Source organism: Symphalangus syndactylus, chromosome 17 (genome assembly GCF_028878055.3).
Source record: "Symphalangus syndactylus isolate Jambi chromosome 17, NHGRI_mSymSyn1-v2.1_pri, whole genome shotgun sequence".
NCBI classification, from domain to species: Eukaryota; Metazoa; Chordata; class Mammalia; order Primates; family Hylobatidae; genus Symphalangus; species Symphalangus syndactylus.
Window position 1 is genome coordinate 20,634,811 of NC_072439.2, and position 15,397 is coordinate 20,650,207.

The window sequence follows — 15,397 nt, forward strand, 5'->3', positions numbered from 1 at the left end:
TTAAAACAACAAAGGTTTATTTCTTGCTTACTCACACAAACCTAGACACAAAATGAAAACACTCTCCTGTTTTCACATGCATGGAGACAGACATGAGTGCATAGGTATGCACAGAATCATGGAATCCTGGGATGTAAACTCATGCAAACACGTTTATAGATACTGGTCAGCTTAAATAGCACAACTCTGTCTTTACTGGGGATTTCAAGAGATCCCAGGACCCAAGAAGGGTACAAGAATATCCACCGTCAGCCAAGGAAATGCCCACACTACCAAAGGAACTGAAAGCTAATGAAGCCCCTGAAAGCTTAAAAAAACAAACAAAAAAGCCCGAAGCTTGTACTACATTAAATTCCATGCATAAATCCCTAAGTAAGACACTAAATATACAGTGCCAGCAGGCTGTCACCTCCCTGCCACAGCAAGACAGCCTCCATCTCCAGGTTTCTAGCTCAGGAGGGAGATGGACCCCAGACGGCCAATATGCAGAGCAACGGAGGGGGCTGGGCTGGGTCGAAGACAGGGGCCCACAGACTGGAATCCTCTTCCTCCAGCAGGAGCTACAGGCAAGAAAAAAGGGATAGGATCAGGTCACACCCATTTTTCCTTCTAGCAACCCCCTCTTTTTACCAAATCCAATCCAGGCCTCATCATTGTTCTGGATTATTTCACAGACCTCCTTGCTAATTTTCCCACCTCCAGTCTTGCCTCCTCCAAACCCTCCATCAAAGCCATCCACTTGTCTTTCTAAAGCTCAGGGTCTCTGAATTTGTCCTTGCTTAGTTCAGAAACGTTCCCTGGCTTCCCTTCACGTACAGTTGCTGGTGTAGACACCTAAGCCTGGCATGCCGGATCTCCAGCATCAGAAGCCTCTCTAGCCTCCTCTCCCTCTGTTCTAGCAGTTCCTCCAGGCCAGTTTGCCCGATCCACTGTTTGGACAAGAGAATTCGCAGCTTTCCCTGTCTGTCCCCCTAGGTGTTTCTCACTCTTCAAGGTTCCTCCAGTCTTCTCCAGGTTTGTCACTGAGCCTTGTGAAGGCATCCAGGTTCCCCAACTAGAATGGAAGCTCCTTGAAGGCACTTATCAGACCTCCTCCCAGGCCAGACCCCACTTCAGACTTCAGCAGGCAGCCTGGGTCCAGAAATAGAGCATTGGGTTCCCTGCCATTGTCTCACTATATACCCTTGGGCAAGTCCCTGCCTTTCTCAGTGCCCCACTTTCCTTGATATCAAGAAATTTGCTGTCGAGTGCCAAACTGATAAAATGGATTCACTGAATAACTCTCAACTGCAATCCCAGGGACCAGGCTGAGGAGCTTGGGGTCCTGGGCCTGAAGATGTTCAACCTGTCGACCCCCTCATCTCCTTGGTTAGTCCCTGTGTACTTCAGTGACCTCCATTTCCCAGCCATCCCTATCCCATCCTCTCCTTTCATGGCCCACCTGGTGGGCCACAGGGGTGAAGCAGGGAGATCCAGGCAGGGTTGGGGGGCACAGAAGGGGTCACACGAGGAGCCTGGGATGAATCTTTCAGCCCCACGAGGGCTTCAGCTGCCTCTTGCTGCAGCTGCTGCTCTGAGGGGCCAGATGTCTGGGCCAGGCGAGAGGCTCCAGAGGCCTGCAAGGGAAAGGGAGACAAGCAGACTGGGAACCCCCGCTTCTGCCCACCCTCTAAGTGTTCCTCAGCCCCTGCTTCCTTCAGTTTCCTGCTTTTCCCTTCCCCAGGCTCAACCTCCTCCCAGGGCCCTAGATCCCACTTCTTTCCCAGGACCTGTGGCTGTAGCTGAAGAGGGTCTGGGGTGCCACAGGGCTGGAGTATCAGAGTTGAGTGTCTAGAAACAAGGAGAGAAGATGCCAGGGTGGTTAAACAGATGAACAGACATGCACACATTGAAAGAGGGGCAGGATTTTGCCGTGTTTTGATCTGGGAATCTGAGAGCCTGCTGGGCCATTAAGCTGTGTCTTATTTTGTTTTCATTAAAGTAAAAATCCTTGCCAGCTTTTTCCTCCCAGGGCTACTGTGAGGATTATGGGAAATCACTAGTGTCTTTTTTTTTTTTTTTTTTTTTTTGAGACAGGGTCTTGCTCTGTCACCTAGGCTGGAGTGCAGTGGCGGTGTGATCATAGCTCACCATAAGCTTGAACTCCTGGGCCTACACCATCTTCCCACCTCAGCCTCCTAAGTAGCCAGGAAAACAGGTGTGCACCACCATTCCTGGCTGTTTTAATTTTTTTGTAGAGACGAGGTCTCGCTCAGTTACTCAGGTGGTCTCAAACTCTTGGCCTCAAGCAATCCTCCCACCTCAGCCTCCCAAAGTGTTGGAATTACAGGTGTGAGCCACCAGGCCCCACCTGATGTCAGTTTTTAAAAAAACACCTAGAAGACTGGGATTACTGTCCCTGCCCTATCAGAGTTTGGGTCCCATTCCCCCAGTCCCCCAGTCCCCATAGAACTTGAAGGAGAGCTTGGCTCACCTTTGGGAAGCTTTCCCTAACGGTCTCTGGCCCCTCTCCTGGGTCTCTGAGGCTCTCACCACCACTGCCCCACCCCCATATCAGCAGGCAATCTCACCCCATCAAATCTGTCTAAGCAGATATAACAGCTACCATTAAAGAGTCTGTGCTAGGTCTATTCCATACATTATTGTTAATTCTTACAACAACCAGCGAGGTAAGTAATAGTGTCTCCAATTTACTGATAGAAAAACAGGCTCAGAGAGGTAAAGATAATTGTCCAAAGCATCACAGCTAGGAAATGGCAGTACTAGGAGAGCTCTGCCTTGCCTATTAGTCAGAGACCTTTTCATCTTCATTATCCACTGTGGTTGGACACAGCACAGGCTTAGGCTCATGATACACATCCTTCTCTCCCTACTCACGTGCGGGGCTGGCTAGGGGGCCCTTGGGGCTCTCCAGAAAGAGGAGCTGTCAGTACTTGGTGAGATCCCGGGCAGGTGGTGAAGGGCACATGAGTGGGCAGCTGGAGGGAGGTGCTAGGGTCAAAGCCTAATAAGAATAAAAGAATGCAAAATGTATAGGGGTCAAGGTCATAGTTTCTTTCCTCCCTCTCCCCACCTGTGCTTTCTTCCTCTTCCCTCTCCAATATGTGGCAGATTGGCACTTAAATATCTGTTGAATGAATGTTGTATTATCATCTTACCAGGGAAGGGAGGCAGAGAGACAGCAGGTTCTTGGTACAGCAGGTGGCACACCACTGGTGGTGGCATGGAGAAGCCTGGAGGCAGCCAGTGTCCAGGGACCCAAGGGCCAGGAGGCACTGGAGTCCAGGACAAGGGCAAGGCTTCCGGGGGACGGCTGAGCAGCAGAGGCCCACAGGAGTTCTGCAGGGGCAGAGGGCATAGGCTGGAGTTGGGCACAAGGCTGGAGAAGGATTGACTGTATTCTGGGATGCAGGCAGAACCCCAAAACTTTGGAGCCGGGAGGCCCTTGTTTTTCCCTCATTTTGCCTAAAGAAGAGCAGTGATTTGACCAGATTACATAGCAAACCAGGGCTGGGGCTAGAACCCAGGTGTTGAGGGCACAGAAGAAAGGGTCTGGGTAGGAACTAGGGTGGGGGACACTTTCTCAGGCCCCAGCCTCTCTTTACCTTTCCAGGGGGTGTCGGTGCCAGCAGGACTGCCCCACGGGGGGTCTGAGGCCGGGGTGCTATGTTCTCCTTTCCAGCTGTGAAGGACCAGGGAGAGCTCTAATGAGCCCTTTCTCCTGACTCCTATCCTACCCCAACCCCAGACAGTTCTCATCTCCCCTATCTAGCCCATTTTTTTTTTTTTCGAGATGGAGTCTTCCTCTGTCGCCCAGGCTGGAGTGCAGTGGCGCGATCTTGGCTCACTACAACCTTTGCCTCCTGGGTTCAAGTGATTCTCCTGTCTCAGCTTCCCGAGTAGCTGGGACTACAGGCGCGCACCACCAAGCCCAGCTAATTTTTGTATTTTTAGTAGAGACAGGGTTTCACCATGTTGGCCAGGATGGCTTCGATCTCTTGACCTCATGGTCTGCCTGCCTCAGCCTCCCAAAGTGCTGGGATTACAGGTGTGAGCCACTGCGCCCAGCCTCTAGCCCATTTTTGACCCACAGAACTTGCTGCATTCTCTCAACACTGGGACAGCCGAGGCCGAGGGAGTAGAAACCCTTAGTTCAAGGTCGCACACCAATTCAGCAGCAGGAATGGGCCTCTTTTTCCCATATCTGCCTCCTATACCCAAACTCCTGCCCCATCGCTGGTCAGAGACACTCACAGGGGACCTGTGGTTGAGTGGTTCCCTTTCTGAAGTGGTTGGGAGCTTTGGGAGAGGCTTTCTCTCTCCTCATCAGGTCCTTCTTTAGCTGCGCCTCCTGCTGCCTACGCAAGGCCACCTGGGCAGCCATGACCCTGCGGCGCTCCCTAAAAGTGGGGAGTTGCGAGTCAAAGGTCAGCCACCCTTTGGAGGAGGCTCATCCTCCTGCCCTCCCAGACCTCATACTCACAGGATGAGGACACATTTGTGACACTCGCAAGCCTGGAAGAGGCAGAGCCGCTTGTGGCCCTTGACGTGGGCGGTGACACCGTGGTTGCGGCAGCGGGCGCAGGTTGGAGAGCGGCTGATGGCTCTCCTGGGGATCAGCTCTGTGCTCTGGGGGTCTCTGGTCTCATCCTGGGGGGCAGAGTCTAAGGGGCAGTTGTAGCCAGCAGGCATGTCACTGAGTTCCATGGATCTAGGGGCAGGAGTGGAGGGTGAGCATAGCCAGGTGGGCCCGCCCCTAACAACTCTCCTACCCTGGAGACCACACCTGCAGGTCTCCATCCTGCCCCTTTTAGACCCCACCCTGATCCTGGCTTCTTCCCCAGCTTTCTCCCCTCTTTACCCCATCACCTTTCTCAGGTATCTTCCTTCAGAAACCCCTCTCCTCTTCCTCTTCTGTGTTCTTTCTTTCTTTCTTTTTTTTTTTTTTTTTTGAGATGGAGTCTCACTCTGTCTCCCAGGCTGGAGTGCAGTGGCACGATCTTGGCTCACTGCAACCTCCACCTCCCAGGTTCAAGCGATTCTCCTACCTCAGCCTCCTGAGTAGCTGGGATTACAGGCATGAGCCACCATGTCTGGCCTTTTTTTTTTTTTTTTTTTTTTTTTTTTTAATATGTTTAGGAGAGATGGGGTTTCACCATGTTGGCCAGGCTGGTCTCGAACTCCTGGCCTCAAGTGATCTGCCCGTCTCAGCCTCCCAAAATGCTGGAATTACAGCCATGAGCCACTGCATCCGTCCCCCCTTTTATTAAATTTAAAAATTTTTAGGCCTGGCGCGGTGGCTCAAGCCTGTAATCCCAGCACTTTGGGAGGCCAAGGTGGGTGGATCACGAGGTCAGGAGATCGAGACCATCCTGGCTAGCACGGTGAAACCCTGTCTCTACTAAAATACAAAAAATTAGCCGGGCGTGGTGGCGGGTGCCTGTAGTCCGAGCTACTCAGGAGGCTGAGGCAGGAGGATGGCATGAACCCAGGAGGTGGAGCTGGCAGTGAGCCGTGATCACACCACTGCACTCTAGCCTGGGTGACAGAGCGAGACTGTCTCAAAAAAAAAAATTAAATTGTTTATTTTTATTTTTATAGAGACAAGGTCTCATTATGTTTCCCAGGCTGGTCTCGAACTCCTGGGCTCAAGCAATCCTCCTGCCTTGGCCTCCCACAGTGCTAGGATCAGAGGCATGAGCCGCTGAGCCTGGCATTCTGTATTCTTTCAATTCAAACATTCTTTTCTTTCAATCCAAACACCTTCCCACCCACACACACATCCTAGGTTCCAACCTACTCATGTCCTCACATACCCCTTCAGCAAGTCCTACACCCCCTTTTCACAAGCACCCTGTTCCATCCCAACAGTGTTTCCTGGCATCCTCTTCAACAATGCTCACCCCACTATCATACATTTATCCAATGTCTACCAGTAGTTTTATGCCTCTTTCAATTCTTAGTTCAATTTCAATTCTTAGTCTCATCTATGCCCTGCAAAGCAACTGCCTCCTTGCATTCCTTCAGTCTTATTTTGTTCTTGTACCCCTTTAAATCAGAACCCTCTCTTGCACTCCCAATAATTACCTTATTCTCATGGATTCCCTGCTCCACTTTCTTTTTTTTTTATTGACAGGGTCTCACTCTGTTGCCCAGGCTGGAGCGCAGCGGCGTGATCATGGCTCACTGCAGCCTCCACCTCCTGAGCTCAAGCAATCCTCCTGCTGCAGCCTCCCCAGTAGCTGGGACCACAGGCTGGAGCCACTGCGCTTGGCTCCCCTGTCCCACTTTCTTTCTTTCTTTTTGATTTGAGATGGAGTCTCGCTCTGTAGCCCAGGCTGTAATGCAGTGGTGCAATTCCGGCTCACTGCAACCTCCACCTCCTGGGTTCAAGCAATTCTCCTGCCTCAGCCTCCCGAGTATCTGGGATTACAGGCCTGTGCCACCACGCCCGTCTAAATTTGTATTTTTTTTTTTTTTTTTTGAGACAGAGTCTGGCTCTGTCCCCCAAGCTGGGGTGCAGTGGCACCATCTCGGCTCACTGCAAGCTCCGCCTCCTGGGTTCACGCCATTCTCCTGCCTCAGCCTCCCGAGTAGCTGGGACTACAGGCGCCCGCCACCACGCCCTGCTAATTTTTTTTTTTTTTGTATTTTTAGTAGAGACAGGGTTTCACTATGTTGGCCAGGATGGTCTCGAACTCCTGACCTCGTGATCCGCCCACCTCGGCCTCCCAAAGTGCTAGGATTACAGGCTTGAGCCACCGCGCCCGGCCTAATTTTTGTATTTTTAGTAGAGATGGGGTTTCACCATGTTGGCCAGGCTGGTCTTGAACTCCTGACCTCAAGTGACCTGCCTGCTTCGGCCTCCCAAAGTGTTGGGATTACAGGCATGAGCCACCGCACCCGCCACCTGCCCCACTTTCAAGTTACTTTCCTTCACTCCTTCATTCATTCCACAAATGGTTACTGAGCCCCTGTCATGTGCTAGGTCCTGATCTGGGCCAAAAACCTCCTCGGGGCACTAACGTCTCTCTTGCACTCACACGTTATTCAGGTTTTTGTGTAAACTCGTGAAGTCGCTGTGTCCAGCGCTTCCTGCTCCTGTGCCCACCACCAACAATTAATTTCATGCAGGTCCCCCTCCCCCCTTCCCGTGCCCCAGGGAGCGAGTGGGGAACCGGCCCGCGAGGCAGGGAATGGGAGAGGGGGCGCGAGGGCGGGAGGGGTGCGAGGGTGAGGCGAGGGGATGCCTGGGGTAAGGAGTCCGGCTAAGAGGGAGGAGGACGGAAAGGCAGGAGGGGCTGTGTTCGTGCAGCTAGTTCACGGTTACCACAGCCTCCAATGGAGTCAGATTCAGTCAAGAAGACGTTCAAAGACACTGCGAGAAAGTGGCCAGAGGAACTGCCAAGCTCGCGCTGCTTTTCTTACCCTGTCTCACAAGGACCAATGAACTTCAAGCATCGCCTCTCTCAGCCGAGGCGGACTACCAATGCGGTTTGTGATCCTGAACTGATGTCCCGCCCCTTCCCTTCTGCCAGCTTCTTGGCGCACAAGACTATCAGTCCCACCAATAGCGCTTCGAGTTGAGTCTCGCGCCACCCCTGCCTCTCCCTCCGCGTGTCCTGCCTGCCCAGACTGTCTTTCCCCTTTCGAGGCAGGTGGCCAATGGGGCGTCGAGTACCCGTTCTTGGACCGAGGCTGGCCCCGCCCCCCAGGAACGGCCCTCCTGGCCCCGCCCCTGGGGCCTTGACCAAGCCCGGTCTGTGCTCGGGTTTCTGGCCTTGGCCTTACCTCGACTTCGCCAGTGGCTTGTTTTTGCTGCGTGGACGCCCGCGTTTTCTATTATGTCTCTTCCGGTGCCCCACAACTCCTGAGCTACCCTTCTTTTATGCGTTCCCCCCCAGCCCTGTGATTACCGGGTTGCTTACCGGGCCCTCCTTCCTCAGATTGTACCCCTTTCCTTGTGTCTCTTCCTGTCTTTGTGTCGGTTGTGATTTTCCTAATCTCTGATTTTCCCTTTCTCTCGGACCCTCTCCCTCTTCGGACCCATTTTCTCCCGTGCTTCATGCCGATAGCCTGGCCCTTTCCCCGCTTCCTTTGCTATCCGGGACGCCTCTAGTTTTTCTGAATTTCCGGCTGGCTCCACACTCCGCGTTCATCTTCCTCAAGAGTTCACCCCTCTGGGGGCTCCTCTGTGTAATCGTCGCCTTCTCTGGGTATCTCTGTGAGCTCCGTCTCACGCCATCCCGCCATCTTCTCTGCCTTGGCCCCTTTTCTCTGTGCAGCCAGCTCTGTGTCCTTTTCTTTCCCCCCTCTAAAATCGACTCCTCTTCTCCCTGAGAGCCCCGCCTTTGTGCCCCACTACTCATTTTCCTACGCCTCCCTCTCTCTGCTGGTCCTCTGTCTCCCTGCAAGGTTCCATTCCATCAATTTGTCTTTTGTAGAGGTGGCATCCCCTCTGACTACTGCTCCATCCTTTTTTTTGTTTTCTTGAGGATTTCATTTCAATCTTTTCTGGTTGCGTCTCCACTTGTACTCGGCTTGTTGGGTCCAGTTGTTCTGCATCTCAGGCTGGCGTGTGCCATCTTCTCTGATTGGCCTAATCCCCGCCACTCCCGTGAGATCCGTTGTCAGCCTTCGTTTCTCTTTCCTGTGTCCCAGCTTTTCTGCCGGTCTTGGCACCTTTCTTGGCCACAGATTTCTGGGTTACAGAGCATGTGTGTCTGAGGCATTGCAGGCAGAAAAGGGTGGCCGACGTGACCTCTAGCTGGACTGCTGGGCAGGGGAGCTGTCCTAGATAAAATTGGAAAGGTTGGGTGGCGCTTATCTGGGGTGGGGTGGGGTGTGGTCGGGGGAGACTTAAAGGCCAGCTAAGGAGGTTGAACTTGATCCTTTAGGTAGTGGAAAGAGAGTGAGAGGAAGTGTGTGTGGGAGGGAGGGATGGTGGTGGAGGAACGGGGTAACCAACAATTATAAAGAGCTTAGCATTTGCCTAATACTTATGGTAATAATTTTATTGATCTTCGCAATGACCCTATGAGATGTATTATACTCCATTTTATAAACAAGGTAGTAGGCTCTGAGTTCAACAAATTGGACAGCTAGTAAATGAAGGGGTAAAGATTCCAACCTGGGTCTCTGAGGCCAAGGTCAGTGATCTTTGTACCCCCTCCTACACTGTTACTTTCCACCAATTCCCCACTTTCATTCCCTAACCTTCTTACAGGCAATTCTAAGGTGGTTAATACGTATCTTTTGGTTTGTGTGTGTGTTCTCCCAGGATGTGTGTAGTTTTTTTTTTTTTAGAGATGGGGTTTTGCCATATTGGCCAGGCTGGTCCAGAACTCCTGGCCTGAAGTGATCTGCCTGCCTTGGCCTCCCAAAGTGCTGGGATCACAGGCATGAGTGACCACACCTGACCTCTGTTTGAGTTTTTAATTTATGCAAGTGATATTATGTTATATACTATTTACAATAATCAGCACTGTGATTTTACAATCTATCCATGTACACATTCTGTCATTCTGTCATCATGTGTACATTTTTTTGTTGTTGTTGTTGTTTGGACGGAGTTTCACTCTTATTGCCCAGGCTGGAGTGCAATGGTGTGATCTTGGCGTACTGCACCCTCCACCTCCTGGGTTCAAGCGATTCTCCTGCTGCCACAGCACCTTGAGTAGCCGGAATTACAGGCTCCCACCACCACACTCGACTAATTTTTGTATTTTTAGTAGAGTCAGGGTTTTGCCATGTTGACCAGCTTGGTCTTGAACTCCTGACCTCAGGTGATTGGCCCGCCTCAGCCTCCCGAAGTGCTGGGATTACAGGCATGAGCCATCGCACCCTGCCTCACATCCTGTGTGCATCTAATCAACTGCTTCCAACTCCTGCGTGACATTCCATAGCATACATCCCCAGCATGTTTTGCATTCACTTGGTCTCAGAGAGGGAAGCTCCCATTGTCTCAACCTACCATCACCACAATAATGCTGCATTCGCTGGGCATGGGAGCTCATGCCTGTAATCCCAGCACTTTGGGAGGCTGAGGTGGGTGGATTACTTGAGCCCAGGAGTTTAATAACAGCTGGGGTAACATGGAAAAACCCCATCTCTACAAAGCTGGGTGTGTTGGCGCACACCTGTAGTCCCAGCTATTTGGGTGGCCGAGGTGAGAGGATTGCTTGAGCCTGGCAGGTGGGGGCTGCAGTAAGCACAGATGCCCTCCAGCCTGGGCAACAGAGCGAGACCCTGTCTCAGAAAAAAAAAAGCTGCATTATTGTGCATGTTCCTTTGTAGATGAAGGTGGACATTTTTGTAATACCTATGTAGGGTATACTAGAAATGGGTATTCATAAACCCAATTTGACCATGTAGTGTCAGACCCCTGCAATGCTGCTTTGGGCCTGAGATCCTGGTCAGAACTCTCAACTCCTCTGTTTCTCAGAGTCCAGAAATAGTGTTTTATTCCCCAACCCTCCAAATAACCCCATGAGCATCAGGGGCCAAGGGTTACTTTATCCCCACATACCTGCCAACACTTGTCTTTTCCCAGCTTTCTGATCCTTACCAGTCTGATAGATGTACAATTTGACAGATTGTATTTCCCTGGTTATTGCTGGGTTTGTGCATTTCTTCACTGTTTGTATTTATTTATTTATTTATTTATTTATTTATTTGAGACAGGGTCTTGTTCTGTTGCCCAGGCTGGAGTGCAGTGGTGTGATCTCGGCTCACTGCAACCTCTGGCTTCCGGGTTCAAGTGATCCTCCCACCTCAGCCTCCCTAGTAGCTGGGACTGTAGGCATGCACCACCATGCCTGGCTAATTTTTGTATTTTTAGTAGAGACAGTGTTTCACCTTGTTGGCCAGGCTGGTCTCAAACTCCTGAGCTTGTGATTTGAGGCAAAAGCAATCCTTCAACATTAGCCTCCTGAATAACTGGGACTACAGGCACTCCCATGCTTGGCTAATTTTTAAACTTTTTTTTTTTGGTATAGACAAAGTGTTGCCAAGGCTGGTCTCAAATTGCTGACCTCAAGCAGTCCTTGTGGCTCAGCCTCCCAAAGCACTGGAATTACCGGCATGAGCCACTGTGTTGCCCAGGCTAGTCTTGAACTCCTGACCTCAAGGGATCCTCCTGGCTCAGCCTCCCAAAGCACTGGGATTAGAGGCATGAGCCACTGTGCCGGCCTGCATCTTCTCCTTTGATCAGATTTGCCAGCGAACTACCTAAATCTTTTCATAGAATGGATCTTTTACGCTTTTTTTTTTTTTCTTTTTCGGGAGAACGGGGTCTCGCTATATTGCCCAGGCAGGTCTCGAACTCCTGGGCTCAAGCTATCCTCCCGCCTCTTGCCTCCCTGAGAGCTGGGATTACAGGCGTGAGCCACCGCGCCCGGCCGAATGGATCTTTTTTGTAATAATTGTTGTTGTTTATTATTTCATTGATTTCTGCTGTCATCCTTATTTCCATTCTTTTTTGGGTAGGAGAGAATTGCTTTGTTGCTCCTTATACGATTTCTTGAACTAATTCATGAATATATTTATTTTTTAATGCTTCATATTTCCTGGTACATGTATTTAAAAGTATACATTTACTTCTAAATACTGCTTTAACTGTGTCTCAAATTTTGATGTATATATTTTATTTTATTTATTTATTTATTTTTTTGAGACGGAGTTTCGCTCTGTCGCCCAGGCTGGAGTGCAGTGTTGCAATCTTGGCTCACTGCAAGCTCTGCCTCCCGGGTTCACACCATTCTCCTGCCTTAGCCTCCCGAGTAGCTGGGACTACAGGCGTCCGCGACCATGCCTAGCTAATTTTTTGTGTTTTTAGAGATGGGGTTTCACCGTGTTAGCCAGGATGGTCTTGATCTCCTGACCTCATGATCCGCCTGCCTCGGCCTCCCAAAGTGCTGGGATTACAGGCGTGAGCCACTGCGCCCGGCCGTATATATTTTAAAAACCCTTTAATTTTGAAATGATTATTGGCTCACAGGAAGTTGCAAAAGTGGTACATAGAGTCCCTTGGATCCTTCCTCCAGTTTCCCTGTAGGGGCATCTTATATAACCATAGTATATGAGCAGGAAATTGACATTTGTACAATACTGTTTGTACAGTCATAGCTCACTGCAACCTCCATCCCTGGGGCTCAAATGGTCCTCCCACCTCAGCCTCCCAAGTAGCTGGGACCACAGGTGCATGCCACCACGCCTGGCCAATTTTTGTATTTTTTGTAGAGATGGCATTTTGTCGTGATGCCTGGACTGGTGTACAGTACTCCTACCTAGACTTCAGACCTTATTCAGTTTTCAGCAGATTTTACATGCACTTATGTGTGTGTGTGTGTGTATGTGTCTGTCTGTCTGTGTCTATGTCTGTGTGTGTTATGTAGTATGTTTATTATTATTGAGTTCTAAATACCTTTTTTTTTTTGAAATGGAGTCTCACTCTGTTGCCCAGGCTGGAGTGCAGTGGCGCGATCTCAGTTCACTGCAACCTCTGCCTCCTGGGTTCAAGCGATTCTCGTGCTTCAGCCTCCTGAGTAGCTGGGACTATAGGCTCGTGCCACCACCCCTGGCTAATTTATATTTTTTAATAGAGATGGGGTTTTACTATTTTGGCAGGCTGGTCTTGGACTCCTGACCTCAGGTGATCCACCTGCCTTAGCCTCCCAGACTGATGGGATTACAGGCGTGAGCCACTGCTCCTGACCTCAGTTTTAAATACTTTTAAATTTCCATGTTGAACTAAGGGTTATTTAGTGATATGTTAACACACACACACACACACACAGACACACACACACACGAGTTTGAAACATCTATTTGTTTCTCCGATCTCATTGCCTCTGGCTGGAGAACAGCCTGCATTATCAATAAGTCAGGATTCTCTGCTCAGCACCTTGTCCAATGGGAGGACCTAAGTGGGAGAGAGAGAGTCCTGCTTTGAGAAGCTAACATGGTGGGTGGTGCAGGTTAGACTGGAGGGCAGAGAGTGGAGATGGGAAGACCCGTGACCCAGAAGGTCTGAGGGAGCCTATGTCCTAGAAGCTGACGCAATCAACTTTCTGCTCCAGAAACAGTGACCCAGAGACAGGTGGACAAAGAATTTGGGGACTGACGGGAACTGAGCTTGGGATCCAGACTGAAACTGATTCCAGACTGACCTCTAGCACCCAAGACCCGGACACAGGGCCATGGGACCCCAGCATTTGAGACTTGTGCAGCTGTTCTGCCTCCTAGGGGCCATCTCCACTTTGCCTCGTATGTCCTGTGGGGCTAGATGCTATAAGACCCAGAAAGGTGGGAGGCTGGATTCATGTCACTGGTGGAAGGAGGGCTGGGTATCTAGGTTTCACTGGGGACAGGACCTATGGGGGCTGAAATCTTGGTTGGCAGTTCAAGGGCTCAGAAGGTGATGTGAGGGGCCAATGACTGGGAGAGCATTCTCTTTTTAGGGGCTGGAGCTCTTTTATGCTATGAAGCAACAGCCTCAAGATTCAGAGCTGTTGCTTTCCATAACTGGAAGTGGCTTCTGATGAGGAACATGGTGTGTAAGCTGCAAGAGGGCTGCGAGGAGACGCTAGTGTTCATTGAGACAGGTGAAGCAGTCTAAGTTTGATCCATTTCGTTTTGGTTCCTCTTCTGACCCCCAGCTCCACTCCCAGCACCGAGGGACTCTAGATTGGAATTCCACATAGTTACTATAGATATATGTATATAATTGTTTTTTGAGATGGGGGAGTCTTACTATGTTGCCCAGGCTGGTCTCAAACTCCTGAGCTCAAGCGATTTGCCCACCTTGGCCTCCCAAAGTGTCAGGATTACAGGCATGAGCCACTGTGCCTGGCCATCATTTATGTTCTGGATAATGTCAGGACACTGGCAGGAGAGGGGCAGGGCCCCACTGGTTGTGGGGTGGGCTGGATAAGTGGGTAGAATGGAGGTGGACAGATCCCTGGAGGAGGGCACAAGGGAGAGAGGAGCAAGGGGCTGGGGGTGTCCTGCAGTGGAAGAATGAGGAGATCCAGATGGAGACCCCAGCATCTGAGCCCTGTGCAGCTGCATTGAGTGGACACAGGGCTTGGGGAGGGCGGCAAAGATTGTGACAGGCAGGGTGGGTGCAGAAAGAGCTGGGGGGAGGGAGGACTCTGGGTGAGGCCAGTGACACTGATCCAAGCTCTCTCAATCCTCTGTTCCTCAGGGACTGCAAGAGGAGTCGTGGGCTTTAAAGGCTGCAGCTCATCTTCGTCTTACCCCGCGCAAATCTCCTACCTTGTCTCCCCACCTGGAGTGTCCATTGCCTCGTACAGTCGCGTCTGCCGGTCTTATCTCTGCAACAACCTCACCAATTTGGAGCCTTTTGTGAAACTCAAGGCCAGCGCTCCTAAGTCTATCATATCTGCATCCCGTAGCTGCCCGACCTGTGTGGGCGAGCACATGAAGGATTGCCTCCCAAATTTTGTCACCACTAATCCTTGCCCCTTGGCTGCTTCTACGTGTTACAGTTCCACCTTAAAATTTCAGGCAGGTGAGAAGAGACGAATTTTGTTTATCAAATGCCTACTCTATGCCAGGCATTGTCCAGCACCTTCACATCTCAGAGAAGCTGGTGGGATCCAGAGATGGGATTGGGGTTGCAAGGGACAGGGCACATGAATTCCAAGGAGGAAGGGGAAGGCGCCTGGTGCCTAAGTCTCTCATGGGAGAGCAGGTGTTCTGGTTTGTGAGGGGCCTCTGGGAAGAAGGCAGGGGTCTTTTTTTTTTTTTTTTTTTGAGATGGAGTCTTGCTCTGTTGCCCAGGCTGGAGTGCAGTGGTCTGATCTCGGCTCACTGCAACCTCTGCCTCCCAGGTTCAAGTGATTCTCATACCCCAGCCTCCTAAGTAGCTGGGATTACAGGTGCATGCCACCATGTCTGGCTAATTTTTGTATTTTTAAGGGAGATGGGGTTTTGCCGTGTTGGCCAGGCTAGTCTCGAACTCCTGGCCTCAAGTTCTCAAGTGATCCACCTGCCTTGGCCTCCCAAAGTGCTGGGATTACAGGTGTGAGCCACTGTGCCTGGCTGAAGGCAGGCCTCTTGAGTCTTGAAAGTGTTCCTGACTTCCCCCTCTCTTCCTTACAGGGTTTCTCAATACCACCTTCCTCCTCATGGGGTGTGCTCGTGAACATAACCAGCTTTTAGCGGATTTTCATCATATCGGGAGCATCAAAGTGACTGAGGTCCTCAACATCTTAGAGAAGTCTCAGATTGTTGATGCAGTATCCTCCAGGCAAGGTCCTGCTTGGGGTGTCTTCTTAGGCCTCCTGTTTGCCTTCAGGGACTGACCATCTAGCTGCACCTGACAAGCACCCAGACTCTTTCACATAACAAATAAAATAGCAGAGTTCCCTTT

General features: G+C 50.8%; 2 protein-coding genes across 19 annotated transcripts; one reads left to right on the plus strand and one right to left on the minus strand.

Annotated features, from left to right (window-relative positions):
- Positions 1-7,533, minus strand: DMRTC2 (DMRT like family C2). Of its 5 annotated transcripts, XM_055250185.2 has the most exons (9): positions 6,088-6,188; positions 4,484-4,711; positions 4,255-4,400; positions 3,606-3,682; positions 3,159-3,339; positions 2,878-3,004; positions 1,770-1,830; positions 1,442-1,616; positions 1-560 (listed from the first exon to the last, which is right to left on the minus strand). In XM_055250185.2, the coding sequence occupies exons 1-9, from the start codon at positions 6,096-6,098 to the stop codon at positions 448-450; spliced, it is 1,119 nt and encodes a 372-aa protein (XP_055106160.1). In that variant the 5' UTR covers positions 6,099-6,188; the 3' UTR covers positions 1-447. The 5 variants fall into 5 exon arrangements, with proteins under 5 accessions (XP_055106160.1, XP_055106157.1, XP_055106156.1 ...); XM_055250182.2 differs by lacking the exon at positions 6,088-6,188 and adding an exon at positions 7,429-7,533 and having other exon boundaries at positions 1,442-1,830; XM_055250181.1 differs by lacking the exon at positions 6,088-6,188 and adding an exon at positions 7,331-7,429 and having other exon boundaries at positions 1,442-1,830.
- LYPD4 (LY6/PLAUR domain containing 4) lies at positions 7,356-15,397 on the plus strand. 14 transcript variants are annotated; one of them, XM_063621080.1, is made up of 5 exons: positions 7,356-7,582; positions 13,080-13,305; positions 13,461-13,604; positions 14,207-14,533; positions 15,127-15,397. In XM_063621080.1, the coding sequence occupies exons 2-5, from the start codon at positions 13,200-13,202 to the stop codon at positions 15,327-15,329; spliced, it is 780 nt and encodes a 259-aa protein (XP_063477150.1). In that variant the 5' UTR covers positions 7,356-7,582; positions 13,080-13,199; the 3' UTR covers positions 15,330-15,397. The 14 variants fall into 14 exon arrangements, with proteins under 14 accessions (XP_063477150.1, XP_063477145.1, XP_063477155.1 ...); XM_063621075.1 differs by lacking the exon at positions 7,356-7,582 and adding an exon at positions 7,730-7,856; XM_063621085.1 differs by lacking the exon at positions 7,356-7,582 and adding an exon at positions 7,736-7,759.